This window comes from Myotis yumanensis, unplaced genomic scaffold, assembly GCF_028538775.1.
Source record: "Myotis yumanensis isolate MYYU_CA2020_CCGP unplaced genomic scaffold, mMyoYum1.0.hap1 SCAF_19, whole genome shotgun sequence".
Classification (NCBI taxonomy): domain Eukaryota; kingdom Metazoa; phylum Chordata; class Mammalia; order Chiroptera; family Vespertilionidae; genus Myotis; species Myotis yumanensis.
Window position 1 is genome coordinate 21,050,217 of NW_027223770.1, and position 27,990 is coordinate 21,078,206.

Consider the following 27,990-nt stretch of genomic DNA (forward strand, 5'->3'; position numbering starts at 1 on the left):
TCTTTCCAAAGGTTGGGGCTAAAGAGTGATATTTTTGGACTATCAAGGCCAACGATGGCATTCGAGTACATTCCTCCCTAATGTACAGAGGCCCCTTCCAGTTCAATTGATACATAGATTGTACCACTGCTCAGCCACATCACCAGGAGTGAGGGTGAATGTGTAGGGTGTGTGGGATGGGCCTCCTCAGGTAAAAAGGGGGGCTAACCTTTGACACTTTCTCCTGTCTCCTGGGCTAGCTTTTATCCAAATTAGAACCAAAAGATTGTCATCATAGTCTTAACAGCTATCAAGCAATTATGTGTCTTAAAAGATGGAGAAAAGGCACCGATGGCCTTGGAGAGTATTAAGAGAGCGCTAATGCTTCCCGGGCTTGCCTCTGAGATGCTCTGGCCCTGCTATGAGAACCCTGTGCAGAGCCCCAGCCTGTCCTCGCTCATTGTGGCATGTCCCCCCCTCCCCCACCCCCTTCATTTGTTTGTTTTTGCCTCTCCTTGGTTTAAATTTTGCTACTTGATGAAATATTTGCTTAATGCTAGAAAAAGGACCCTTTGCACTAAACTCTGTGTCATTGTTCTGAGAAGTAAAATCGAGTTTTGTTACTATCAACATTACATGGTCAAAACTATGTACAAGTATAGGAAATGCTTTGTTTTGTTCTTTTTTAACCATCACCCAAGGACGTTTTCATTGATTTTTACAGAAAAGGAAGAGAGAGAGAGAGAGAGAGAGAGAGAGAGAGAGGAACACCGATGCGAGAGAGAAACATCCATCGGTTGCCCCCGTAGGGAACTCAAACCCGCAACCTAGGCATGTGCCCTGACCTAGAGTGGACCCTAGGTCCTTTCTCGGTACAAGTGGATGCTCCAACCAACCCAGCCACACCGGCTGGCCAGGGCGGAAGCGGTTTTAAAACGTGCAATGGGGGCTATTTTCTAGAAACCCTGATGCTCCGAAACACACAGCCTCCCTAGAAAATGTTTCCGATTCTCTTTCAGTAATATTTGGATTTTGTTCTTGAGATGAGTTGAGTTTGTGATCGTTAGAAAGCATAAGTTTTGCCTAAATACTACACAATGTCCTTTGTGATAGAATTCTGTACAATAATAAGAGTTTATTAGTCTTTTTCTAAAATGTGAGGGGTTTATTTGGAGTGTTTTTTGTTTTTGTTTTTAATAAAAAATGCAAGAGTGCTGCCAGTCAGGAGGAGAAAAGGACTAGTGGAAACCAAAGGCAGGAAATATTTCCGTGCTGCCCCCTAGGCACCTCCTCTCCCCCATGAAATTCAAATGTGGATCACACTAAGCCATAAGAAATGTCCCGAGGAAATTCTACAATGTCCTGGCTTTTCACATGATAAGTCACTGCTGCACATTCTTCTCTCTCCACAATGGAAATGGTTTTAAAAGATTGTGTGGGCTTTGCGGGAGGAGCCTTCCATGCATGCCTGCGCGGGGGTGGGGGGTGGTCCGGGGTTCAACCATGTACAGGACTGCACAGCACGTGCTCAGTATTTCTACATGTGTTTGCAAATCAGGTGCATATAAAAGAGTTTCCGATACTTGGAGCGCCTCTCTGAGACCGGGGAAGGCGGGCCAGAGCCAGGGAGGCCCCTCGCGGAGCTGGGAATCCCGCCGCCGCAAGCCGGCGGAGGCCCCGCCCCCTGCTTCTCCAAGCGCCGCGGCGCGCGGGCGGGGGGCGTGGCCTTGGGCGGCGGCGCGGTTGCCCAGGCGACCAGCGAGCGGCCCCGCCCCCCGCGCTGAGCCCGGGCGCGCGTTGAGTGCCGGCTGGAGTGGGAACCTACCTGGTCCCTGCGCGCGGCGCGAACGCGCGATGACCACGTGGAGTGCCCCGCGGAGGCCCTGCCGCGCGCTTGGACTCCTGCTGCTGGTGGTCTTGGGTTTCCTGGTGCTCCGCAGGTGAGGGAATCCGCCCGGCGCCGCCGGTCTGCAGGCACCCCAACCCTCCACACCTCGCGTTCTCTCTCCCGTCTAACCTCCCCTTTGGCCAGAGGGAGGCAGACCTTGCAGGTCACGTTACCTCGACCCGTGAATCCCGAGTTCCCACCGGGAACAGCCCTCGGGCCTTTAACTTTTTGCAGCTCCCCAATATCCCTGCGGCCCGGTGCGCCGCCAAGAGCTCTGGTTCTGCTTCGAGACCCAGACCTCTGGGGGCCACTAGGCGCTGCCCTCCCAGTCCCCAGGCGCCTGCGCCCTAGAGCCTCCCCACTCCTCTGCGTCCGTGTTGCGGGCTCTACTTTTCTCGTGGGAACTCCCAGCCCTGTGGAAGGTCGGCAGGACCAGCCTTCAGATCCCTCTCCTACGTCCCTCATCACTGCCCCGCCTTGGGGAACCCCCTTCTGCTGTTTTCCCAGCTCCCCACATTCCCCACCAGTTCTGCTGGGAGGCTTATCTGTTCAGCAGAGGCCAGAGCGCCAGTGGCCACAGCCATGGCTGACTTAGCCTGCTCAGCACAGTCCGAGAACACTGCCCCAGGAGCCCTCCCAGCTCCTCCGCCCTGGATTGATTTGCCCCTTTCCCGGATTGGTACTAGTTTGTCTTCTCTCTCCACGTTCCCACGACTCACCAGCGGCCAGCTCCCCTTACACAATGTCTGTGGCCAGTGATGGCGTTTAGTGATGGAGTGCTTTATCCAAGGCCTGTGTGGGTGCCCCTGCCCGGCGTTTTTCCAATCTGAGTCTATATATAGGATGCTGCAGCCCTGACCACATCTTTCAGGTCGATGCCTGGCACTTTCCATATTCAAAACTTGAGGTCTTGCTGGGAGAGCAGGCCGCCCGCCCGTAACAAATGCCTGGGCACTGAACTGAGTGTTGGAGAGGCCGGAGGTTGAGCCATTAGAACTGGGGCAGCTTGATCTTTCCTTCTTCCCCATCACCCTTCCTGGTTTCGCTGAACCTCCCAGGGAGGTAGAGGGAAGTTTTGGATGGAGTTAAATATCAGAACGTTTTTGGCCGCCACAGCATCCCAGTTAGAAATGCTTTCCACTTACACCTTTTCAAGAGTAACCTGTCTTCTTTGCTTGGGAAATGGTGAGGATGTCCTTTATCGTATGGGAGGAGAAAATGGTGCTCTCCTCATTCTGCTGCGGCCCAGAAAACTTAAGTGTTTCCACAGTTGTTTTTTAAGACTGACCCTCCCCCGCCCCTCCCATCTTGTGATGATATCTAACCCTTTCCTCCTTGGAGATGACTGGTCCTGGCTCTGGTAGGATGCTCAGCCCCCCTCCCAATACAAGCCCGATGCAGACCCCAGAAGAATTACTCAAAGCAGAGGCAGCAGGAGCCTCTGGCATATGGTACAGCAGGGCATCGAGGAGCCCAGACCCCAGAGAGGAAGGCCAGGGGTGTTTGTTTAAGTAGCAAGTAGTTTGCTCGTTGTTGGAGGTCAAGGATATAGCAGGCCATGCACAGACCCAGACAGGTCATTCTGAGGGCCAGCACGCAGGGGCTTGAGATGGGCCAGGCAAGGACACCCTGAGTCCACAGGAAAAGGTGTGGGAAGGAGGCTGGGTGTTTGTTGGTGTCTGGAGGGACAGGAGATGAGCTGTCAGACAGCCGAGTGGCTGTGAAGAAGCCTCAGCTTCTCGCAGGTAAATTAACTGTGTTCCTACCTGGGTATGGTGACCGCAGGAGGAGTCAGTCGAAGGCTTCTGGAGTTGCCAGGGAAGAGCAATGGAGAATGAATAGCTGTGACCTAAATTGGTGGAAATAGTTCGAAGTGCTTAGGACAGTCACTGCTTTTCCTGCCATCTCTTCTTTCTATTTATTATTTGCATTTATTTAAAAATATTTTTTTTATTGATTTCAGAGATGAAGGGAGAGAGAGTGGGGAGAGAGAGAAACATCAGTGATAAGAGAGAATCATTGATCAGCTGCCTCCTGCACGTCCCCGACTGGGGATCGAGCCTGCAACCCAGGCATGTGCCCTTGACTGGAATCAAACCCGGGACCTTCACTCCGCAGGCTGACGCTCTATCGCCTGAGCCAGATCAGGTAGGGCCATCTCTTCTTTCTCAGCAGACAAGATGGAGGCCAGAGAAGCTCCAGGGCCAGCTCTCAGGGTCCTTTAGAACATGTGTCTTTCGGGCATCTTTCTGGTTGTATATTACCTTTGTGGCCACCAAGGATTGTCTCTGGAGGCCAGAGGAGAACATAGTCATTGTCACACCCTCTTCCTGCTTTAACTCTGGCTTTGACTGGGTCATAAACTGAGTGTGAGTGTGTGTGTGTGTTGTGGGGGTGGCCTCTCCCAGCTGTCCTTGGGAACGTGGTGGTGGCCAGTGGTATATAGGTCACCTGGGACCTGGCTACTCCACTGGGAGCTTTGGGGAGCTGAGCTCTCAGGATCCGCCCCTTTTCTGTACCCCAGAAGGCAGGGATTTGGGTGGAGGAGGGGCTGCGTGGCTGCAGCTTTTCCTTTCTCCATGAATTTCACCTTGGGCGGGTTCATGCTCGGTCAGAGCTGTTTGATTACACATTATCCAAGAACAAGGTCCAAGATGATTTTTGAGGAAGGTTTCAACCTTCAGGATCTTAGCTTGAACAATGATGGTCTTTAAAAAAATGAACTTGCTGGAGCTGGTTTGGCTCAGTGGATAGAGCGGTCCGGTGGAATGAAGGGTCCGGTTTCGATTCCAGTCAAGGGCACATGCTCGGGTTGTGGGCTTGATTCCCAGTAGGGGGCGTGCAGGAGGCAGCTGAGCAATGATTCTCTCGCATGGTTGATGTTCCTGTCTCTCCCTCCCTCTCCCTTCCTCTCTGAAATCAATAAAAAAAAATTACCTTTATTGTCGTGTAGTTGCCATGAGATAAACTGCACGTTTAACATGTACAGTTTGGTAAGTTTTGACATATGTACCCACCTATGAAATTACCACCGTCATGAAGATGGTGAAGATACCCATCAACCCCAGAGGTTTCCGTGTGCCCCTCTGCGTCTCCTATGCCGCTGCTTCCCTCTCCCCAAGCACACCGATCTGTTGCTTGCCACCACCATCTGTCAGGTTGAACTTTTTAGTGTTTTATAGAAATGTTGTCCTGCAGTCTGTGCTCTGACTTGGTTGGGCTTCCTCCACTGGGCATTTTCCTTCGAGGTCTGTGATGCATGTAGTCATGTGACCCGTGTCTTTGAGCCTTTCCTCCTCGCATGCCACAAGAATGCCTGCTTGATAGTATCAAGGCATGGTTCCTACTCAGGATTTTTTCCTTAATATAAATGCACCCCTGAGCAGTAATGGAATTCATTCTGCATCTCTCATACCTGAGACGTTAGGTGGTGGTGAAGGTCAGGAGAGAGGAGAGCCGCCAGGAAGCAGCCCTCATGGCGCCCCTCAAGGGCAAGTACTCGGCTTCCCTGAGCTGCCTCGCTCACTCTGGATTTCAGCGGCAGAACCCGTCCGACTTCTCCTCCGTGAAGGTGGATAACTTAACAATGGGACCAGGTCGCTTGCTTTGATCCAAATCACGGGCTAGTCCTGTCTTCCCAGGGTACAGTGGACAAATTGTGCCTCACTTCCGGAGATTCTGTGAGGTCAGTGATTTTATGAGCTTTGCTCGTAGAACTCTGCTGGGCTTGAGGCCTGAGTCACATCCCTGGCATGTTTGAGCGCTTTGAATGCTGTCCCTTTCATCTTACAGGAGTGACTTTTTTTTCAGCACCTGGCAAGTGTCCTTTTCTGCAGGAGTCCTCTCTGACACAAGTGGGGAAGCGTGTCTCGCTGGGCGTAGCTCAGTCAGGGAGGTGGGGTGGGTGTCTGAGCCACCCTGGCTCCGGGAGTCTCACAGTGCATGCTGGCCAGGGTCTGAAAGGGACCAGGGACTGAAAGGGACCAGGGAGCAGAGCATGGCCATTATTGGGGTATTATTTGTGGTTACAGGGTTTGGGATACCCAGGAGCTTTGGAGCAAAGAGCCACAGCCTTGACAGCAGGGGCATCAGAAAGTTGGCCAAAGAGCTCTCTCCATCTGAGGTCAAGGAAAAGTAGCAAGTGAGATAAACACCTCGTCTTTGAAGTGACTCAGAATTCTGTAATACTGTCTTGAGCGCTCTCTGATGAAGATTCGGGAGATGCTGGAGCTTAGAGAGGTCTTTGTAGAACATTTAGTATCTGAAAAGGGCTCTGGAGTCCAGCCCCCCTCCCCCCCTCCCCAGTTACTCAGCAGAGTTCCTTTGGTGTGGGGCTATCTGCTGCTTCCTCTCCACTCAGCTGTATCTTTGGCTTAGATCAGCGGTTCTCAACCTGTGGGTTGCGGCCCCTTTGGCAGTCGAACAACCCTTTCACAGGGGTCGCCTAAGACCATCCTGCATATCAGATATTTACATGACGATTCATAACAGTAGCAACATTCCAGTGATGAAATAGCAACGAAAATAATTTTATGGTTGGGTCACAACATGAGGAACTGTATTTAAAGGGCCAGAAGGTTGAGAACCACTGGCTTAGATCGATAGCTCTGGATAGTAAAGGCCATATTGCAAAAGAGGCCCCCTCGTGTAGGACTTCTCCTGGGATAGACGGTGGGGGGCGGGGGGTATTTTTAATGGGGGGTGATACTCACTGCTTCTGCACCCCCACACCCAGCAAGACAGTGGGATTGCCCCTTTCAAGAGCACATGTGCTTTTCCTGCGAAGTTGATTTTGTGAGCAGGTCATATATGAAAAGGATGAGCTATTCAGATAATACCCAGGGACAAACACCAGGCCATTGCTTCTGGCCTAGAGCAGTGTTTCTCACTGTCTGTGGGGAAGAATCATTTCCCTTTTCTCCTTAAAATTCCAATCCGTTACTTTAGGAGACGCAATAAAAAAAATTACAAGAAAAGGGAAATGAAAACGTATGCATACCTGGCTTCTTAGGATTCGCTTTAATAGACATACAATTCCTCTTGTTGCTCTAACAGAGTCCGTGTCTGTGCCGATCTCAGCACGGACCAGCCGCAGGCAGTTTGTGGGGAACCCCCCGTTGGGGTTCCCACACACCTGTTCCTTCTTCGACGACAATCCCCAGTCAGTGTGTATCAGCGCTGATTGAATGGGGGAAGCCGGGCCTTAAGCCAGACACATGTCGCGGTGGTACCACGTTAGCCAGTGTTACGGAACGAATGGAAAGACCAGAGCAGCTCAGGGCGCTTTTTTATGCAAAGGAGCCCTGCTGGGCAAGATGCCCTCAAGTGCCAGGAACTGTCATGAGAAGTGGGTGCCGGAAAGGCAGCCACGCAAATTTGCTTTTGCACCAGATTCGCGCCCGGCTGTTGTCTGTCTCCACGTTTCCTAAACTTCCTCGCGGGAAACTCTGGCCGCAGCTCCTCTTGTCGGCCTTTTCTCGCAGCCCCTAGGAGACTAGAGCATGGAACCCCAGAGATGTCAAGAGGTGCCTTTTCAGGGACTAGAACTTCTCAGTCGCCTCCTAGGTGGGGCTGTCTGTCAGGCGGGTGATCTTGGCCAGCACGACACTTGTCCTTTAGATGATAACCGAGACCTGGAAATTTGGTTCGTGAATAGATGCCGTTTCTAACACAGATGCCTCTTCACAGGTATTTGCACCTCGAGCCGGGCAGCTGTGGCCAGGAGGTGGCTCAGAGGTACTATTTGAAGTAGTGGCTGCTTTGATGTTTAGTCAGATGGCTTAGGAGGCCTGCTCTCTGGTTCTCCCAAGTCCCCCCAAGTCCCAACCCTGAAGACAGCCTCTCAGCCCACTAGCACTCCCTTCCCACAGCTGTGTGCCCGCGTGTCCTCTGCACCAGCAGTCGCCAACCTTTCGGACCTCACTGACCACCAGTGGTCCGCGGACCACCGGTTGGCGACCGCTGCTCTGCACTGTCTCCATGTCCAGGGTTGTGTTTGCCTCGGTTTTCAATGCAGCTCAGCTCGCTCTTGCCTTGCAGCCGGGGCCAGGTGAGCCAGCGGAAGCCGAGAGGAAGCCCATCTCTGCCGGTGCCCCTGCCACTGCCGCTGGGCGCCTCCAGGCTTCCCGACCGCTTCTCCTCCCCGCAGGCTGCACTGGCCCCGCCTGCTCTCTCCCTGGCTGAGACACCGGCAGTCCGGGCTGCACACCAAGGGCCAGAACTTCATGCTGGAGGACTCCACTTTCTGGATCTTCGGGGGCTCCGTGCACTATTTCCGGGTGCCCAGGGCATACTGGAGGGACCGCTTGCTGAAGATGAAAGCCTGTGGCTTGAACACCCTCACCACGTGAGTGCTGCCCCCCCCCCCCCCCCAACCTCCCCCATGTCTCGTCCTCCGAGGGGTTCCTGGAGTCTGTGTCCGGGCTTCTCTGTGGGAGCCCAGCTGGGGGGGCTCCAGGGTGCCAGGATGGGTGAGCCCTGGCAGATCCTACTCTGAGCAGCCCACGCTGCCCTGTGGTCCTGTCTTATGCTTCACCCACATCTTCACATCTTGTTGGCCCTGGGTTCTCTAAGGCCTTCCGTCTCTTCACTTAGTTCGTGGTCCAGTCCTGAGGTCACTGAGACAGGGCACCACTGAGACAGTGCACCATCAGGGAGTTTTTTTAAAAAGTATATTTTTATTGATTTCAGAGAGGAAAGGAGAGAGAGAGAGAAACATCAATGATGAGAATCATCGATTGGCTGCCTCCCGCACGCCCCCTACTGGGGGTTGAGCCTGCAACCTGGGCATGTGCCCTTGACCGGAATCGAACCTGGGACCCTTCAGTCCGCAGGTCGATGCTCTGTACACTGAGCCAAACCAGCTAGGGCAGTGGTCGGCAAACCGCGGCTCACGAGCCACATGCGGCTCTTTGGCCCCTTGAGTGTGGCTCTTCCACAAAATACTGACTTCTGAGCATGGGCCACAAAGTTTCAATAACACTGTACGTGCGCGCCCGCACGTGGTATTTTGTGGGAGAGCCACACTCAAGGGGCCAAAGAGCCGCGTGTGGCTCTCGAGCCGCGGTTTGCCGACCACTGAGCTAGGGCATCACAGGGGTTTTAGGGATAAAGAGGGAACCTGGGGGGTGAGGTGGACTAAATGAAGAGGCCATCCATGCCTGTACTCTTTCCTGTTACAGCTACGTCCCCTGGAACCTCCACGAGCCACAGAGAGGCACATTTGACTTCTCCGGGAACCTGGATCTGGAGTACGTGCTGTAGCTGCTCCTGTGACCTGGCCTGGGCCTGGGGGCAGGGAGGGGCTGGCGGGGGTTGATGAGGGACCATCCTGGCCTCTCAGCTCTGCTGGAAGCTGTTCTCAGGGCCCTGCGCCAGCTCTGCACCGGGGCCAGGTGCTCTCCAGCTGGGACCTGCTGCTCCCAGGTGCCCAGGCCTCCCCTGAGCCCACTCTCCTCACTGCAGCCCAGAGGAGCCTGGTCCCCTGTCAGCCCTGCTCTGCAGTGGGGTCCCTCCCCCCTGCTGGGAGGGGGCTGCCCCTGGAGGCAGCAAGGTGGTCGGGGTCAGGTTCATGTGAGGACCCCGTTCCCTGTCTGACACCGCCCCCCCCCCCCCCCATGACCCGGTGGGCTGTGCAGATGGTCCTGGGCTGGGAGCTGGTGAGAAGCCAGCTGCAGGGGTGGGGGCTCGGCCTTCCCTTCACTCTGCCTGTCTCTGGTTGAGAGGAGGCAGGCCAGCAGAGGATCCGGGCAGCTCTGCCGCCTGTGGCGTGTGCTGGCTCGTCCCCACCCCCCGGCTCAGATGTCCTCAGAGTGGCCGCCTTTGACCTTCCCAGGGCCTTTGTCCGGATGGCCGCGGAGGTCGGGCTGTGGGTGATCCTGCGTCCAGGCCCCTACATCTGCAGCGAGATCGACCTCGGCGGCCTGCCCAGGTGAGTGGGGCTGTGAGGCCTCTGGCCACAGCCTGAGTTGTCTGTGTGCTAATGTAAAATGCGAATCACAAATAGAGGTTTAATTTTGCGTTTAAAGTATGTATATTTTTCTGTTTTGTACTGAAGTTCTTTTTCAGAACAAGTAGCACCCCGAGGGGGTCATTTTACTAGTAAACGATGTCACCCTCACCGTCAGTCTGTGTCTAATCCTATGTGGTTTCCATGTGGCGAGCACGGCCCAGGGCCGGCCACCCCCAGGTGTGCGCTCCCCGAGGCGTGCGCTCCGCCAGGGCTCCGCTGTGAGTCGGCCTCAGTTGGGCCATTTGTCCGCCCTGGACCTCACCTTCCTGTCTGCAAAATAGGGAGAATCAAACCCGCCTGCCTGTGTCTTGGGGATGTGACGGGCATTTGTTTGTTAAAGTGTCAGAGAAACAAATGATTGCTTTCGTGTGCCCTATCATCTTTGCATTTCCGCCCTCAGGAGTTCTCTTAGGATGTGCAGTCCCCACCGGGGCCAGTGGAGGGCTGTGTGATCCAGTTTCTACAACTGATTCACCTGCCACCAAGTTCATGCCTCCTCCTCCTCATTATTGCCTTTAATTCTCAAAAAAGAGATACATTTTTTTAAGAGGGGCCGTCATTCCCCTCCTCACCGGGTTCCGGATGGTCAGGTCTGCTCCTCCCCCACCCCGCGCTGCCCCTGGGGGAGGCCCAGCCTGTTTGCCTGGCTGTCTCCTGCGGGACTGGCTTCTCCCCAGACCGCAGCCGCCCGCCTCCGCCTTGTTTTGTTTTGTTTTTCCTCTGGTTTCCAGCGCTACCCAGCCCGGCCCCAGGGGCACAGGCAGGCTCTGTCTCCATCTCCTTCACTACCCAGGACCACCTCTGTGTCCTTGTGCCATTCATCTCGGCAAGAGTGCCCTCAGCCAGGCTGTGACCCCAGCCAGAGTGGCCTCCCCCACCCCTGGGGATTAGAAATCTGTCCCCGAGAAGCCTCTGGCTGAGCCAGAGCGGGCACAGGAGGACAGGGTTTAAGTCTCGGCTCAGAAGCAGCGAGGACTCCAGCACTCGGCCCTCCTGTGCAGCGCCTGGCCACCCAGGCCCGGGTGGCAGAGGCGGTGACCCACGGACAGCCCCGGCAGGCGGCGCGCTCTGGGAAACGGAGTGCCCGTGGGGATGTCTCCTGGAGATGGCGGGGAGCCGTCAGTCCCGCGGAGAACGCTCTCCCTCATCCACCGTGACCTCGAATAAAGGGATACAGTGGGGCCTTGACTTACGAGTGTTCCGACTAACGAGGTTTTCAAGATACGAGCCGTCTCTCGGCCGATTTTTTGCTTTGATTTGCGAGCTAAAATTCGGGTCACGAGCCAGCTTCAGATACCCCCACCGCTAGTTGGCGCAGCGAATGTCACCGTGAACGCCACAACATCAGCCCAGCATCACGTGTCTCACTCGTTCACTTTTGATTTGACCTATGAGTAATTTGAGTTACAAGCTCAGTCACGGAACGGATTAAACTTGTAAGTCAAGTCCCCACTGTACTTTCTGACCCGATTCAGGACTTTTAAATCAGGGCCTTTTGTAAGAAAATAGAAGAGTTTTCTCCGAATTTCAGATGAGATGGAAAGTACTTTGACTTCAGCTCTGGAACAACGTTCTGTGTTCCTTAGGGAAGGGGGCCCCCCCCCCACCCCCCCTGCAGGCAGGTTGTAGGAAGAATGAATCTTCTTGCTTCCCTGCTTCTCCCCCGAACTGAGCTCTGAATAGCTGATGCCGATGATGCAGATGAGCGGGGTCAGCGGGAACCGCAGCCAGGCCAGAGCAGTGGCCGAGCAGCGGGAGGCAGCCTAGCCTTGCACAGCACAGCCTGCTTCCCGCCTGCTTTTCTGGGAGACGCTGGGGGCTGCCTCTATTCTGCAGTCCCAGCCTAATGCCTTTGGCTTCACCCTCTATAAAGAGATTGCAGAGTAAATGCTTGAAGACCGGGCCTTGCAGCCAAGGAAAAGCTTTTCTCACTCTGACTGGCAGCCAGACCTAGAGCCACGAAGCTGGACATAAGTTGCCACCAGGCTGGTGTCCCCTGTTGGGGAGCAGGGCTGAGCTCGGGGCTGGGCTGGACCGCATGTTCTCCTCTCCGACGGGTGGAGGGTGTGGGGTGGGAGCATCTTGGGTCTCAATCCTGAGCACTTGGACACGGCTTTCCTTTCACGCCACCATCACCCTGCCCAGGGCGACCCACAAGCAGTGGAACTAATGCCCACCCCCCACCCTCTTTTTCTATTCAAGCTGGTTGCTCCGAGACTCTGGCATGATGCTGAGAACGACGTACAAGGGCTTCACCGAAGCAGTGGACCTTTATTTTGACCACCTGATGTCCAGGGTGGTGCCGCTCCAGGTAAAAGCACCTGCCTTCCTACGGGAAGTAAACAGCCCTTGGGCAGCTCTCAGACCAGGGGCTCCCAGTTCCTTCCAACACAGGAGCTCATGCCTTCCCACTGCCTGAGACCTGTAATCGATGTACTCATTGGCTGATTATTTTATTATTTTATTTTATTTATTTTTATTTTATTTTATTTTACTTTATTTTATTGTATTTTATTCCACCAGCCTATACCCTCCTCCACCTCTCCCCATCCCCTCCCCGCTCCAATCACCACATGTCCTGGTCCAGGAGGTCTTTCTCTTTTTAAAATCTTTTTTGCTCAGTCCCTCCACCCCCACAACCCCTCACCCTCCCACCAGAGCTCATAGTCAGCTGCTCTCTGTCTATGAGTCTGTCTCCATTTCGCTTGGCAGTTTAGTTTGTTCATTTAGATCCTTACATAGGAGTGAAATCGTAGGGTACTTGTCTTTCTCTGACTGGCTTATTTCTAAGAGAAATTTCTCATGTAGCATAATGCTCTCCAAGTCTGTCCACGGTGCTGAAAAGGGTAAAATGTTCTTGCTTTTTCCCCGGCCGAGTAATATTCCATTGTGTGAATGACTGTAGCTGTTTCATCCACTCATGTACTGATGGACGCTGCGGCAGCTTCCACATCTTGGCTATGGTGACTGACGCCTGCAGTGAATATAGGGGCTGCATCTATTCTTTTGAGTTAGTGCTTCAGGTTTCTTGGCATAAATTCCCTGAAGTGGAATCGCTGGATCCTAAGGCAGCTCCATTCATTAATTTTTTGAGGTAACTCCATATTGCTTTCCACACCAATCTGCATTCCCATCAGCAGTACGTATTTATCACAGTTTAAACATTTTTGTCTAGTATGTCCAGTGTGTGTGTGTGTGTGTTTCTCTAAAGACTAGTAGGTAAAGCATGTGAAAACGTCAGGGGGACTACAGACCTGGAAGCCTAGGGGCAAGCGTGTGGAGGCAGAGGGATCCGACAGAACACTTAAGGCCGCAAGAAGCCGCTGGGTGGGACTCTGGGGAAGTAAGACATGTGAAAGCAGCAGGAGAAACACACACACACACACACACACACACACACACACACAGAGTTTAGACAGGACAGATGCCCCAGAAATATCTGAGAAGGTCTTAAGCCTTCATCCTGGCTGATCTCAAGGCTTAGGAGCCCATTAAATAAGTGAAGACATTCCCTCCAAATCTGCAAAGACTGGGAGAAGTGACAGCTTTTTAAAAACCCAATTTTCAGGAAAAAACCCACACCAGACGAACAAGAAACATGGAAACACGTCTCACTCAAAGGAACAGAAATCTCTAGAAATAGTTTGTAAAGAAAGGCGCACACACCTGAGGTCCAGACGTTGCCAACATACCCTGTTTCAGCTCCGAGTCAGAGGAGACAGACACTAGTCCGATGGACAGGCCACGGACAGCCCAGAGCACTGCAAACCAGTTCCATTGTGTTTCTTCCACCTTGAGGGAAGGAATGCAGAATTAGGATTTTTTTTCCCTGACTGTGCATGCTGCACCACAGAAGGGTGGGGCAAGGGCAAGCAAAACATGCAATTTCATACCCTTTTGAATGTCTTTTTCTTAAATATTTCTTATTGATTTCAGAGAGGAAGGGGAGGGCGAGAGAGATGGAAACATTAACGTTGAGAGAGAATCATGGATCGGCTACCTCCTGCACGCCCCCTACTGGGGATCGAGCCCGCAACCCAGACATGTGCCCTAGACCAGAATCGAACCTGGGACAACCCTTCAGTCCGCAGGCTGACGCTCTGTCCACTGAGCCACACCAGCGAGGGCAGAATGTATTTTTCTTGATTGGGCGTTGATGTATCTGTTTAAACATTAGATTGGCTGCCAGAGCTCCTATACCAGTGGTTCTCAACCTTCCTAATGCGGCGACCCTTTAATACAGTTCCTCATGTTGTGGTGACCCCCAACCATAAAATTATTTTCGTTGCTACTTCATAACTGTAATTTTGCTACTGTTATGAATCATCATGTAAATATCTGATATGCAGGATGTATTTTCATTGTTACAAATTGAACATAATTAAAGCATAGTGATGAATCACAAAAACAATATGTAATTATATATGTGTTTTCTGATGGTCTTAGGCGACTCCTGTGAAAGGGTCGTTCGACCCCCAAAGGGGTCGCGGCCCACAGGTTGAGAACCGCTGTCCTATAGTTGCTTCGGCCAGGATGCAGTGGTTTATGTGATGTTCCCGTGGGGGATCACAGGCCTGGGGCTCTCCACTCTGTGTCTTGCTGCCATCCCTCTCAGTCATACGCCAGACCTTGGAGACTTTCGCTTCCCAATGGGACGCTACGCTAGTACCTGGTGAGACGTGGAGTGAAATGAGACCATCCGGTTCCCGCTACACAATGGGCTTCGGGCTGTTTCTCTCTCCCCAGTACAAGCACGGGGGCCCCATCATCGCTGTGCAGGTGGAGAATGAGTACGGTTCCTACAACAAAGACCCCGCCTACCTGCCGTACGTCAAGAAAGTAAGTGTCCTCGAGATTCATTTCCTCACACTCCTTCCTCTCGAACGTCTGACAGGCTGTGGTGTCACAGGGGGTCTGATGCTTTTCTCATAGTAACACCGCCTCTCTCTGTACCAGTTCTTCACTGGCACACTTTTTTCTCCATGCTTTTTAAAATATATATATTTTTATTGATTTCAGAGAGGCAGGGAGAGAGATAGAGAGATAGAAACATCAATGATGAGAGAGAATCATTGATCGGCTGCCTCCTGCACGCCCCCAACTGGGGATCGAGCCCACAACCCGGGCATGTGCCCTTGACCGGAATCGAACCCGGGACCCTTCAGTCTGCAGGCCGATGCTCGGTCCACTGAGCCAAACCAGCTAGGGCTTTCTTTTGCCATACTTTTGTCTCAGTAGGGTTGTCGCACATTTGCCCTTTATCGATCAAGTTTAATTGGGGACGGCAGTGCCTCATGGTGCTGCAGGGCCGAGAGTGAAGGACTTGTGTGGACTGACGGGCCCTGAGCTGCGCTGGGCAGATGGCTATGCCGGAAGCGGCAGTCGTCCATCCTGATGGGACAGTCAGCCACGCCGTGCCCGGGAAGGGAACATGTGAAGGGAACAGCTTTAAAAGACAGTTACCGTCCACGTGTTCCGCCTCCCAGGCCCAGGATGCTGTATGCAAGTGGTGGCACGTGCGCAAACTTTACTCTCAGTGAGCGACGGGTTGGAGTTGTGAGGTGGGTTTTCAGGCTCAGATCAAAACCTCGCCTGGCCTAATGGATTTAGCGCCCGCAGCTTCTGTGGTCCCAAGAATTAGGGCCCCTCTGCTCTTTCCTCACCAGCGTCTGGGATCCGACCTGAGCGTCACTCAGCCACCGGGTATCCCTCTGCCTCCTCTGCTTCCAAAAGAATTGGGTTGAAATAAGCAGTCTTGTCTTTATCCGACACTTTACCCCGCTTCTCCGAGGCTCTGCGTCTGCACAGCCCAGAGGCTGCTGTGCACGGAGCACAGCATGTACCTAACGCGCCCAGTGAGGCCTGGGGATCGCCCAGGCTCCACCGTGTCAGCCGTTGTTCTGCTGGGGAAACGGTTACTGTCTCTCAGCACGACGTGTGCCCCTTCCGCTTATTTTCACCATTTGATTTACAACCTTCAGGGAGCACTGACTGTTCTACTGGGCATGTGCAGCACGCCAAGGGCACGTGCCAGGGGCACGGCTGGTGCCGGAGCCCACCCTGCTGGGGATGGGGGAGGGGTGGGCTGCTTGCTCTGGTGAGGGTGATGGGGAGGCGTGGGCTGTCCCTGAGGTCCTGGCCCACTCTGGTCCCTGCATTGTCTTGCATAGTCCTGTCTAGGGGCGCACAGTAGCCATTCTGGCAACCTTGCGGGACCGGGAGCGGCCGAGGGTGCCTAAGCCGGGCAGCCCTGCCCCTGCCGCACTGGACCTCCAGCCGAAGGAGCTCTGCCCGCCATCGCGCGCACGGACAGAGCGGGTGTGTCTGTTTTCTGCAGGGAAATAACATGCTTTATTGGAAGCTCCTCCTCCTCCCCTTCCTGCCGCCTCCTTCCCAGCGGCGTGGCCGGCAGGAGCTCTGAGGAGGGGTGGACGGTGATGCCCTCATTTCCCTCCCCTAGGCCTTGGAGGATCGAGGGATTGTGGAGCTGCTCTTGACTTCAGACAACAAGGACGGCCTGAGCAACGGGGTCATAGACGGAGGTGCGTGGAGGCGGGGTGCGCCCGGCCTGGCTGTGCACACTGCCCGGGCAGCCGCCGGTCCTTCTCCCTTCTGCGTGGCACTGGGCCCGGAAGCGCTGGGGCGTCCGTGTCCGAGGCGGACTTGCTGTCGCCAGCTCTGTCGTTCGATGATGTTTCTCTCTCATTGATGTTTCTAGCTCTCTGTCCCTCTCCCTTCCTCTCTCTCTCTAAACATCCATTAAAAATTTTAGGAAATACCACCTTCAATTTAAAAACTATAACACATGATTGGGTAGAATAGAAAATCAGCCCTCGTCTGAGAAATACACGGGGAATCTGTATTTCGGCCATCAGCCTATCCTGGTGCTTGAGGTGCAAAGTCAAGATCCGACTCCAGGCTCCTTCAAGAGGGCGATGAGCAGAAATGCACTCCGGTTGGGAAAGTGACATTGACCAGAAGCGTGGTGAGGTCTGTGCTGAGAGCTGACGGTCCAGGTGAACAAGACCATCTGGCATCAGAGGAACCAGACGCTGATCCGGGGTGGGAAACGATGTCAAGATTAGTTCGCTTGTTTCGCTGGTGAATTGAGAGAGGTCTGGGGCAGTTCGGCAAGTCCTCCTGGCTTCGAGACAACACTTAACCTTCCCTTCTCTCCTTTCCATCCCCAGTGCTGGCCACCATCAACCTACAGTCGCAACACGACCTGCAGTTATTGACCATCTTCCTCCTAAGTGTCCAGGTGAGCCTGGCCCGGGGAGCTGGCTGCCGCTCCGCGTGCGTGTGGGGCTCTGAAGCGAGTTCAGTGCAGCCTCTTGGTCAGGAATTCCATCCCCCGATCTTCGCCCTGCAGCCGTGTCTTGATGCCTCTTGGGGAGGGGGACTCTGGCGCTGCCAGCTTTTCAGTTCACAGCCCGCCTTCCACGCTGCAAACCCTGACCCTATGCACCGGGCTGCCACGCCCCGGCCAGGGGAGCCGTGTGCCCTGAGGTGTTGCAGTTGGGCCTGGAGTCATGTTCTAAGCCAGGGGTCCTCAAACTATGGCCTGCGGGCCACATGCAAATACAAATATTGTATTTGTTCCCGTTTAGTTTTTTTACTTCAAAATAAGATATGTGCAGTGTGCATAGGAATTTGTTCATAGTTGTTTTTTTTAAACTATAGTCCGACCCTCCAACGGTCTGAGGAACAGTGAACTGACCCCCTGTTTAAAAAGTTTGAGGACCCCTGTTCTAAGCTCTGGGCTGGGTGTGCTCACTGAGGCCTCTTGACGGGAGTTGTGTGGATTCAGCCGTATGCTAAGGGCTTTCTGTGCATCGTGTCAGTTAATCTTCCCAGGACCCCTGGGAGCTGGCCACCACTGTTACCATTTTCCAGTAAAGGAGACAGCTTTGTAGGACAGAGCGAGCACCCAGCAGTAAGGGGCAGGCTGGGGTGTGCAGCACAGCCCGAGTGGGTGCACGGCTCCAGCGGGAACCACACTGTGCAGGGCAGTGACCTGGGCTATTGGCGAGCCCCCCAGCTTGGCCCCCGCACCCTCAAGTCAGAGTCCCCTCCTGGCCCGGAGACCAGTGACGTGCGGAACTTAGAATGACTTCTCCTTTCCTGGACTTAAATGTCATACAGTATCTCCCCTTCGGGGAGGTAGACAGCCAACACTAAGGAAAACCCAGCCACTTCCTTAGTCTTGCAAAAAATGATGGCACTGCTTTGGCCTTTCCCCTGGCATGGTTGGCACCTTCTCCTGAGTGGCCTGTAAGTCTGCCCGTCACCTGGGATCAGATTGTGTATTCAGCTGCCTCTAAACATATTGCTGTCACTGACAGCGGAGGTAAGTGATGAATGAGGAAGGCTCGGTGTGGAACCTGAAATACCAGTGTATCCGTCCTCCTCCCTGCAACCCCCTCCCCCCCCTCCCCAGGCTGCTCTGGTGCTTCTGCAAACGTGCAGGCTGGAGCAGGGCCCTGGGACCGATGTCGGCATCCCTGGGACCACCCTGTGCCAGAGGCAGGCTCTGAAGTCCTGTCTGAGACTCGCTGACTATCCTCCCCAAGCGACGAGGTAGGCCTCGTGGTTGCAGGGCTGCACTGAGAGTAGCTGTGCTAGCGCGTCCTGCCCCTCGGCTCCGATTTCGTAAACTTTATTGAAATGTCCCTGGGCCTTGAAGAGGGCCCACGCTCTGCCCTTGGACTCTTCCAGCTGAAAGGGAGCAGTCGCGGGGGGCTCTGCAGCCACAGAGCGGTTACCCTGACACCATTCTCCCTTCCCGGAGAGGCTAGGCAAGGCTTGAGGGTCAATCGGTGCAGGAGGGGACTCCCGGACCAGAGGCTGGGTTCTAGGATGAAGCCTTAACTTGGAACAGATCCCAGGTTTTCTCACCAGCACCGTGTGCAGCGGAGTCTACTGTGTCACCTCTGGGAGCACGTTCGCTCTCCACCTGCAAGGTGGAGGCCACGCCTGGAGGCTGAGCTGGGGCAGGTGCCTCTGGCCGCCTCCGTGCTCTGCGTTCGGGGGCCTTGGGGGCCAGGGGGGTAGCTGGCAGGACTGAGGGCGTGGCCTCGCCCTTCGAGGGGCTTTCCTCCGTTCCCCTCTCTTGACCAGCTAACTTCTCATTTTGTGGTGCCAGGGGGTTCAGCCCAAGATGGTGATGGAGTACTGGACGGGGTGGTTTGACTCCTGGGGGGGCCCCCACAACATCCTGGATGCTTCCGGTAAGTGCTTGCAATCCCTACGTCTAACGGGGTTGGGAATAAGTTCTGACGTCCCCCGCACTGAGCCTGCAGTTATTTGCATGTCAGAGTTGGCTCTTGATACTCCAGAATCATGTGTCTTGACATCTGAAGTGAACAGTAGGATTTTAATTTAATTTTATTTATTAAAAAACACATTTTTATTGATTTTAGAGAGGAAGGGAGGGGGGAGAGAAAGAGAGAGAAACATCAATGATGAGAGAGAATCATTGATCAGCTGCCCCCTGCACGCCCTCTACTGGGGATGGAGCCCACAACCTGGGCATGTGCCCTGACCGGGAATCAAACCGGTGATGACCTGGTCCACAGGTCAACGCTCAACCACTGAGCCACACCGGCTGGGCAACAGTAGGATTTCTAAGTGGCTTTATTATGTTTTGGTAATTAGATGAGGAACACATGCCTGTGGCAAACATCCAGCAAATATAGAAAACGTCTAAAGAAGAAATAAAAATCCTAGAGCCCAGACAGTACTGTGATGCGCACTGTCTAGACCAGTGATGGCGAACCTTTTGAGCTCGGCGTGTCAGCATTTTGAAAAACCCTAACTTAACTCTGGTGCCGTGTCACATATAGAAATTTTTTGATCTTTGCAACCATAGTAAAACAAAGACTTATATTTTTGATATTTATTTTATATATTTAAATGCCATTTAACAAAGAAAAATCAACCCCAAAAATGAGTTCGCGTGTCACCTCTGACACGTGTGTCATAGGTTCGCCATCACTGGTCTAGGCAGCTGTCGCTCTGCCTCTGTCTGCAACCTGTGTGCACGTACAGACAGAGGTGCGGACAGATGCCATCACGTCTGTTTCAGACAGGACGTGTCGCCTGCTGGTGCCGGCGAGTGACACAAATGGGCAGCTTTCTGTCCTGTTCGGTATAAATTCCATCGCTGTTTCCAAGAAGCCCACTGTGTTGCGTCTCAATCAGCTACGTGCCCAGTCTCTTGTAGACGTGCACTGAGGTGGTTTCCAGTGCATCCTGTGAATCGAACACCATGGCACTGAGCATGCTGGAACATCCAGTTTTGCACACTTGGCCTGTTTTTCCCAATGACAAGTTCTTAGCAATACCCTGACTACACGAATGCAATTTTGATAAATCTATTTACTAAACTGCTGCCCAGGATTGCAGCAATTCTTAACTCTCCATTATTCAAGGAGAATACCAGTTTCCCACAGATTCATCAACACTGAGTATGAAAATAATTTTAATGTTTGCCAATCTGATAGGTACATTGTATTTTGCATTTCTTTAACCAATGCTGGTGTGTGTGTGTGTGTGTGTGTGTGTGTGTGTGTGTATCTATTTATTAACCATTTATATTTCTCCTTTGATACTGTCTTCATGTCATTGGTCCATTCTCTAATAAGGGGAGGATTGGGGAGGAAGTCAGCACCATATCCCTACCTATGAACGCCCCTGCTTGTGTCTCAGTGAGGGGGCGAAGCATGTTGGGGGCAGGCGGAAGCTGCCCTGGGCCATAGTCAATGAAGGCTTGTCTGTGATTTTATTTTTTTAAAATATATTTTTATTGATTTTTTTTTACAGAGAGGAAGGGAGAGGGATAGAGAGTTAGAAACATCGATGAGAGAGAAACATCAATCAGCTGCTTCCTGCACACCCCCTACTGGGGATGTGCCCACAACCAAGGTACACGCCCTTGACCGGAATCGAACCTGGGACCCTTCAGTCCGCAGGCTGATGCTCTATCCACTGAGCCAAACCGGTTAGGGCTTGTCTGTGATTTTAAAAACAACTGCAAGGCCCAAGCTCTGGAGCTGAGATCCCGTTGACTCCTCTTCCTCCTCCGGTGATGGGGGCGTTGGGGAAGCGGAAGGACAGCCAGGGGGTTGAATTGGGGGAGGGACGGGGAGAGGCCAGCATGCCTGGGGGACATCTGGCTTGTCTCAGACTCGGGCTCACTGCGCATCCCCTCCCCGCTCCCTGTAGAGGTTTTAAAAACCGTGTCGGCCATCATCGACGCTGGCTCTTCCATCAACCTCTACATGTTCCACGGAGGCACCAACTTCGGCTTCATCAACGGAGCCATGCATTTCCATGACTATAAGTCCGACGTCACCAGCTACGGCAAGTCTCCCCCAGGGCCGACCCTTCCCGGAACCCCCATCATCGGTGTGTCCGGGTTTTTACTGAGAGTCCTTCAGGGACAGCCCTGGCATCTTGAATGCGTTTGGCTCGAGTGCCCAGGAGGGGGTGGGGGAGGTTTGGCGTAGACGGTCACTTCTCAACCTGCAGAGCAGTGGGAGGCCGGAGCCCACTGGTGGCCGAGAGCATTGGGGAGTCGGCGGGAGGAAGTGAGAGAGGCCCCCCTTCCCCGGGCGGGGAGGTCCCGCTCCGGCCCTGGAGGTGCTGTGACCCCCTGCCCTCCAGAAGGCAGGAAAGCCGCCGGGACCTGTCGGGCTGTGTGCCGTGGCCAGGGGCAGTGTGGGCGGCATTTTGCAGTAGTTAGTCGCATTTAGAGTCTTCGGCTGACAGCTCGCACCGAAGTGTTCTGCCTCCCACTTGCTGGGACGAGGGCCATGCTGCCCGACCCCGGCGTCTCCCTTCTCTCTTCCTGCCGAGTGAGCAGTGACGGCCCCGTTGTCTTGCAGACTATGACGCGGTGCTGACCGAGGCCGGCGACTACACAGCCAAGTACGTCAAGCTCCGAGAATTCTTTGGCTCCATCTCAGGTACCTGGCGAACAGCAGCCAAGCACCAGCTTGGGCCCTTGCTCTGGTCGAAGAGCCCCTACAGCAGTGATGGCGAACCTATGACACGCGTGTCAGAGGTGACACGTGAACTCATGTTTTGGGTTGATTTTTCTTTGTTAAATGGCGTTGAAATATATAAAATAAATATATAAGTCTTTGTTTTACTGTGGTTGCAAATATCAAAAAAATTTCTCTATGTGACACGGCACCAGAGTTAAGTTAGGGTTTTTCAAAATGCTGATACGCCGAGCTCAGAAGGTTCACCATCACTGGCCTACAGGGTTCCTTCTTCCCTGCCCCGCCTCCCCCCAGGCGGTCTGTGTGCGAGAGCGCCTCAAGGCAGGGACAGGCAGTCTTGGGAGGCTGTTTGCTTGTGGCTGTGTTTGCAGGTCTGACTTCTGAGAGCTTGAGAAAGCCCCCTGTGTGCCCCCCCCCCCCACACACCCCTCCCTCGCCATTCCCTTCCCCGTGGGTCTCGGCGTGTCAGCGGGTTGGCCTGTCCAGGGTGGTGCTCAGACTAAGGAGCACATGGGGCCATGGATAGGAATGCGGGGCTGGGCGGGGGGGGGGTTGCAGGGGGGGAGAAGGGGGGCCGCTGGAGGAGGTAGTGACTGTTTGGTCCTTTTGGGGGGGGCCCTGTGGTCTGTGTTGCAGGCAGCCCTCTGCCTCCCCCACCCGAGCTTCTTCCCAAGACGGCGTACGAGTCCCTGAGGCCGGCCCTGTACCTGTCGCTGTGGGATGCCCTCCAGTACATGGAGCCGGTGAGCGCTGCCGCAGGGGGGCCGGGCCAGGGAGCCCTCCCTGCAGCTGTCGGGGAGGAAGAGAAAACCGGAGTAGCAAGTGGGAAAGCACGAAAGGAACTTGAAGGGACGCTGGCCAACGCGAGGGGTTCCGTTTCTGCAGGCTCCGCGGGAGAGAGGAGGGTGCACCTCCCGTAGCTGATGCAGAGAGAGGGTGGTGTGATCTGAAATGATGGTGGATTGAAAAGTACAAGGCCCCGCATAGCAGGGCTTTCTTCTTTTTCTTTTTTTCCACATCTTCTTCCTCTTTCACATCCCCCTTCCCTGCGACTCTGGAGAGCCATGAGAAATCAAAATAGAAACCGTTGTTAAAGGCCCCTGCCCGCCGCTGCCCCCAGGGCACTGGCCCCCAGGTGGGGGCTGTCTGCTACCCTGCCCTTCCCCAGTGCATCCAGAGGAGGTCGCTGCCTTTCCCCCGACCCCGGCTAGCCCTGCGCCTCCTGTCTGTTCTCTATGCAGCCAACCATCTCTGAAAAGCCTGTCAACATGGAGAACCTGCCAGTGAACAATGGGAATGGCCAGTCCTTCGGGTACACCCTGTACGAGACAACCATCGGCTCCCCTGGCGTCCTCAGGGGTCTCGTGCGTGACCGGGGACAGGTAGGAGCGTCTCCTCTTACTTCTGTGCCCTGGCAGGGACCGAGCTGACAGCATCCCCCCCCTTCGCGCTCACGTGCCCCGCGGGTACCAGTGTGTAGATGTGGCCCTCGCAGTGCGGCCTCTCTCTCCGCTTGGCAGAGGTTCCGCTCACTCCTCCCTCCCGTCAGCCCGCGATGCCGTCTGTCCGTTTATCCGGCAGGTGTTTGTGAACACAGTGTTCATTGGCTTCTTGGACTATGACAGGAAGGACATCGTCATCCCCTTAATCCAGGTCTGTTTCCTGGGGAGCTGGGCCGTGGGTCGCGCCAGCCTCTTCCTCAGCAGGTTTGGCGGGAATCAGAGAGGAGGACCTGGGGACCAGGAGCTCCTTCACCAGAGCTGTGCGTGGGGAGCGGGCAGAGCCTCGCTTTCTGACCGCAGGGGCGCTGCCCCTCCCACCCTGGCCGCTCAGGGAGGGGCTGGAGTGCTGCAGGGGAGGAGATAGTCATCATCCGTGTTCTGGCAGGGCTACACCGTGCTCAGGATCCTGGTGGAGAACTGCGGGCGCGTCAACTACGGGCATAACATCGATGAGCAGCGCAAAGGTGGGTCACGGCGCACGCTGGGCGAAGAGCTGCTGACACTCAGCGTGACTAGCTGTCCTTTCTCCACCCCAGCTCCTCAGCAGGCCTCCAGGCTGGCTGCAGGGAGGGGGGTCATGGGGAGCCATTGGAGGGAGGGGGTCATGGAGGCCCAGTGGAGGGGGGGGTGGTCATGGGGAGCCAGTGGAGGGAGGGGGGTTGTGGGGAGCCATTGAAGGGAGGGGGGCAATGGGGAGCCATTGGAGGGAGGGGGGTCATGGGGAGCCATTGGAGGGAGGGGGTCATGGGGAGCCATTGGAGGGGAGCCAGGGGGGCCACTGCAGTGAGGTGGAGGTGGTTCTGAAAGGCCCCCTGGGTCCTGACCTCTTCCCTGTTAGCCTTCCCTGTGTGTGCCGTCCACGTGCCTGTGGTGAATACACAGTGAGCACTGAGCTGGATCCTCTCAGCTCTGTCATTGCCCTCGGCCTGTTCTCTCACGCACGCCCCGGGGCCTGGCAGACATGGGGTTACTCATTCTCAGCCCCTCAGCGCTTTATGGGGGAGGTTTGCTGTCCCGTTGGGGGCATGCACTTCAGGAGAAACCTTGAACTTCCCAGACACTGCCCCTGGGTGAGGCTGGCAGAGGCCAGGCCAGGTGTGTCTCACCCTCCCTGCCTCCGTCCCACAGGCTTGATTGGAAATATCTACCTGAATAATTCTCCCCTGAAAAACTTCAGAATCTACAGCCTGGACATGAAAAAGAGCTTCTTTCAGAGGTAGGTCCCAGCCTAGGGCGGAGTGTGGGCTCCCAGGGGACGTGCAGAGAGAGCTGGTGGCCCGGGAGCTGCTCCGGCCTCACCCATCCTCTCGCTCAGCTGTGAGCAGACCAGGGCCCTGCCATGTGCCCAGGTCCGGCAGTGCCCGCCCTGGAGACGAGGGCGTTTCCACGGCACCACCCGCTGCCATTCCTGGGCCCCGTGGACCGGCGCCTTTGCAATGGGATGCGGGGTGGGGCCCGGATCTGAGAAGGTACCCTCCTCCCTTCCTTGTCTTCTGTTCTGTCCATAGATTCAGCTCCAGCACGTGGAACCTGGTCCCCGAAATACCTGTGTTCCCCGCTTTCTTCCTGGGCGCCTTGCCTGTGGCCCTTTCCCCCTTGGACACCTTCATGAAGCTGGAGGTTCGTAGCTGCCCCCGGCCCAGGTTCTGGTCCGTCCTCAGCTGCTCTGAGCCCGAGCCTGGAGGAGGGGCTGCTCCCCACAAGGCCTCGCCCTCTCTCACCTGCGCCTGGACCGTCCGGCTTTGGGCTGCCCCCTCTGCAAGGGCCTGGCCTCCCCGGGGAGGGAGCGAGTGGGCTCCCAGCAGAGGGGCCGCCCTGTGGGACTTCTCAGGGCCCAGGTTCCTCCGTCCAGGGTGGGAAGTCAGGGCTATTGGGACGGAGAGACGGGGCACCCCGCCTGGTCATCTCCTGGCTGTCACATTGGCCGTTTGGAAGCTGAGAGAGGAACCCAGAGCGTGTCTGCCTTCTTGGGGGTTCCCTGTGCCGGCTCTGCTGCTGACTCACACTCACTCTGCTCAAAGGGCTGGGAGAAGGGGGTTGTCTTCATCAACGGCCAAAACCTGGGGCGCTACTGGAACATCGGACCCCAGGAGACACTCTACCTCCCAGGGGCCTGGTTGGACCAAGGCATCAACCAGGTGGGAGCACTTGCAGCCCCTTCCTTTCTTCCCAGGCCCTTTCCCACTCCTGCCTCCTGGTATCACCGTGCTCCCCAGGGAGGGAGGGAGGGAGGCCCTTGCCATAGTCGGTTAGGGCCGGAGAGGGAGAGTTCTGGCCAGCTCCCTCTCGGCTCCTCCTTGGCTCTGGGGAGTTGCGGGCCCCTGTTCCTTCCTCCCAGTTCCCAGCCCCTTCCCTCAGGCTCCCTCTCCGGCTCCAAGACACCCCCGGCTGCTGCCACCCCAGCGCTTCTCTCCCCAGGTCATTGTTTTCGAGGAGAGGGCGGCAGGCCCTGTGATACAGTTCACCGAGACACCCCACCTGGGCAGGAACCAGTACATTCACTGAGCCGTGTGGCAGGAAGCGGGGGGCGCCCGTCCTCACGGCTGCCTGGAGGCCTGATGGGCTGCCCCCCAAGCCCATGCGGGGGGAGCCCATTGGGAGCGTTTCCTCCGGGAGCCGAGGGCCGTACCTCTGCCCACTGCTGTGGTTCAAGACCCTGAACCTGCTGAAGAAGTGGGGGGGCTGGTCGGGGGGGACGCCCTTCTCATCTGAGGGGGTTCTAGACGGCTCTGTGGGTGGCACTGTCCTACTCCCTCTCTCCCGGGAGAGGGCAGAGGGATGGATGTCTGGGGTGAGAGTGTCTGGTCGGGTCTCCCTGTGGTGACACCTGGGCCTGGGGAAGGCCTGACTGCTGGGCGTGGCTGCTGCACCCAGCTGTGCCCTGCCGACGTTCTCTTCGGCCTGGCCGGGCCCATCCCTCGGGGCCCCTTTCTGTTTCTGAAATAGAGGCCTTGGCCCCATCGGTAGAGGATAGTGAAGAGGTGTCTCTCCTGAGTCGATTATTGTTTCTTTTTTCTTAAAAAATATTTTTATTGATTTCAGAGGGAGGGAGAGAGAGAGAAACATCAATGATGAAAGAGAATCATTGATGGGCTGCCTCCTGCACGCCCCCTACTGGGGATCGAGCCTGCATCCCGGGCATGTGCCCTTGACCAGAATCGAACCGGGGACCCTTCAGTCTGCAGGCTGACGCTCTATCCACGGGGCAAAACCAGCCAGGGTGGCGGTTGTTTCTTCACAGCCCTCCCCGTGCCTTCCCTGGGGTCCTGGAAGGAACCCCGTTTGAGAAACACACGTTTCCTTTCTTCCTTCCCACTGTAAGCGCATCCGACAGGATGGCAAGCCGGGCTGAAGAGAAACGGACATGTCAGCCCCTGTTCTCCTGAATCGGGGAGCAGGTCCCGTTTCACTCAGTGACAGGAGGGGACTGTGGGTCCCAGCAGGAACCCACCCCTCTCAGAGGCACAGGGGGAAAGGGCAGAGGGCCCAGCTCCAGGGCGTGGCCGGGGCGGGGGTGGGATGAGGGTCCCCTCTCCGGAACGTTGGGTACCAGGCCTCGCGCAGACCTTGCTGCAGGCTCAGTCCCCCCCCTCACCTCCTGTGACGAAGCTGCAGGGAGGAGAGGCAGGCTCCCTCGCAGTTGTCTGTCTGTCCGCAATGCAGGCACTTGTTCTGGGGCCGGGCGCGCTGTCATGAGTTGCAATAAAGCGGTAGAGTTGAACCCTCGGTGGTGGTGGTTCTCTGACCCCGTCTGTGCTGCTGTCAGCCGAGGCAAAGGCAGCGTGCAGCCGGGCGCAGGTGCACGCAACCCAGCCGGCACGCAGCATCCGCACTCACTCCTCACCGCCACCTCCTGATTGGCTGTCCCTCGTGAACACCTCCAGAACCGAACTACCCTCCACCCCACCGCTTGCACTTTCCTCCAGCTCACTAGCTCCTGGACCTGGCTCGTTGCCGAGCCGCCTTGCCCAGCCCGCCCTCACTTCTCTGCTTGACATGGAGTGATTTTTCTAAAAGGCCATTAGGCCATGTCTGTCCTCTGCTCCAAACCCTCCAGTGGCTTCCCTCTTCACTCACAGTAGAAGCCAAAAACATCACCCTGGTCCCCAGGACCAACCAACACGTCCTGCCCGTCCCATCTCCCACCACCGACCCCTCCCACCTTCCCAGTCGGTTTCAGTCACGTTAGCTTTGTTGCTGGTTTTGAAACTTGCTAAGCTCTCTCCCACCCGGGACAGAGGTCTCTGTTCTGCAAGGCTCTGGCCAGGCAGTGGCACGTCTGCATGCTGCTCTTCTGCTCAGATGTCACCTTGTCCGGGGGGCCTTCCTGACCACCCTGTGTGGGGCTCAGGTCTCCCCCCACAGCGACCCTCTGTGCCCCCCACTCAGCCTCATGCTTGTCCTCAGACCAGATCGCATCTGAAATGCTATCGATCTGTCTGCTGTCCACCCGCGTCCCCTCGTGTGGAGGGGACCTCCGTGAAGACTGGTGCCGGCTCCTGGAATAATGCAGCTCGTTGTAGGCACCTGGCAGATACTCATTCGGTGGAGGGTTCAAGCAATCCAGGGGAACGCAATCAAGCCGGGCCGAGGAGGATTAGG

General features: G+C 55.5%; 1 protein-coding gene across 1 annotated transcript; it reads left to right on the top strand.

Moving 5' to 3' along the window:
* The first annotated feature begins 1,801 nt into the window (after window positions 1-1,801).
* Window positions 1,802-27,108, top strand: GLB1L2 (galactosidase beta 1 like 2). Its single transcript, XM_070400056.1, has 19 exons — window positions 1,802-1,919; window positions 8,016-8,213; window positions 9,049-9,117; window positions 9,702-9,797; window positions 12,081-12,189; window positions 14,625-14,717; window positions 16,339-16,420; window positions 17,069-17,139; window positions 19,024-19,108; window positions 21,105-21,242; window positions 21,767-21,847; window positions 22,523-22,629; window positions 23,128-23,268; window positions 23,468-23,539; window positions 23,774-23,852; window positions 24,517-24,604; window positions 24,897-25,008; window positions 25,410-25,526; window positions 25,807-27,108. Exons 1-19 carry the CDS (start codon window positions 1,834-1,836, stop codon window positions 25,891-25,893), a joined length of 1,911 nt encoding a protein of 636 aa, XP_070256157.1. The 5' UTR covers window positions 1,802-1,833; the 3' UTR covers window positions 25,894-27,108.
* Window positions 27,109-27,990: the final 882 nt, after the last annotated feature.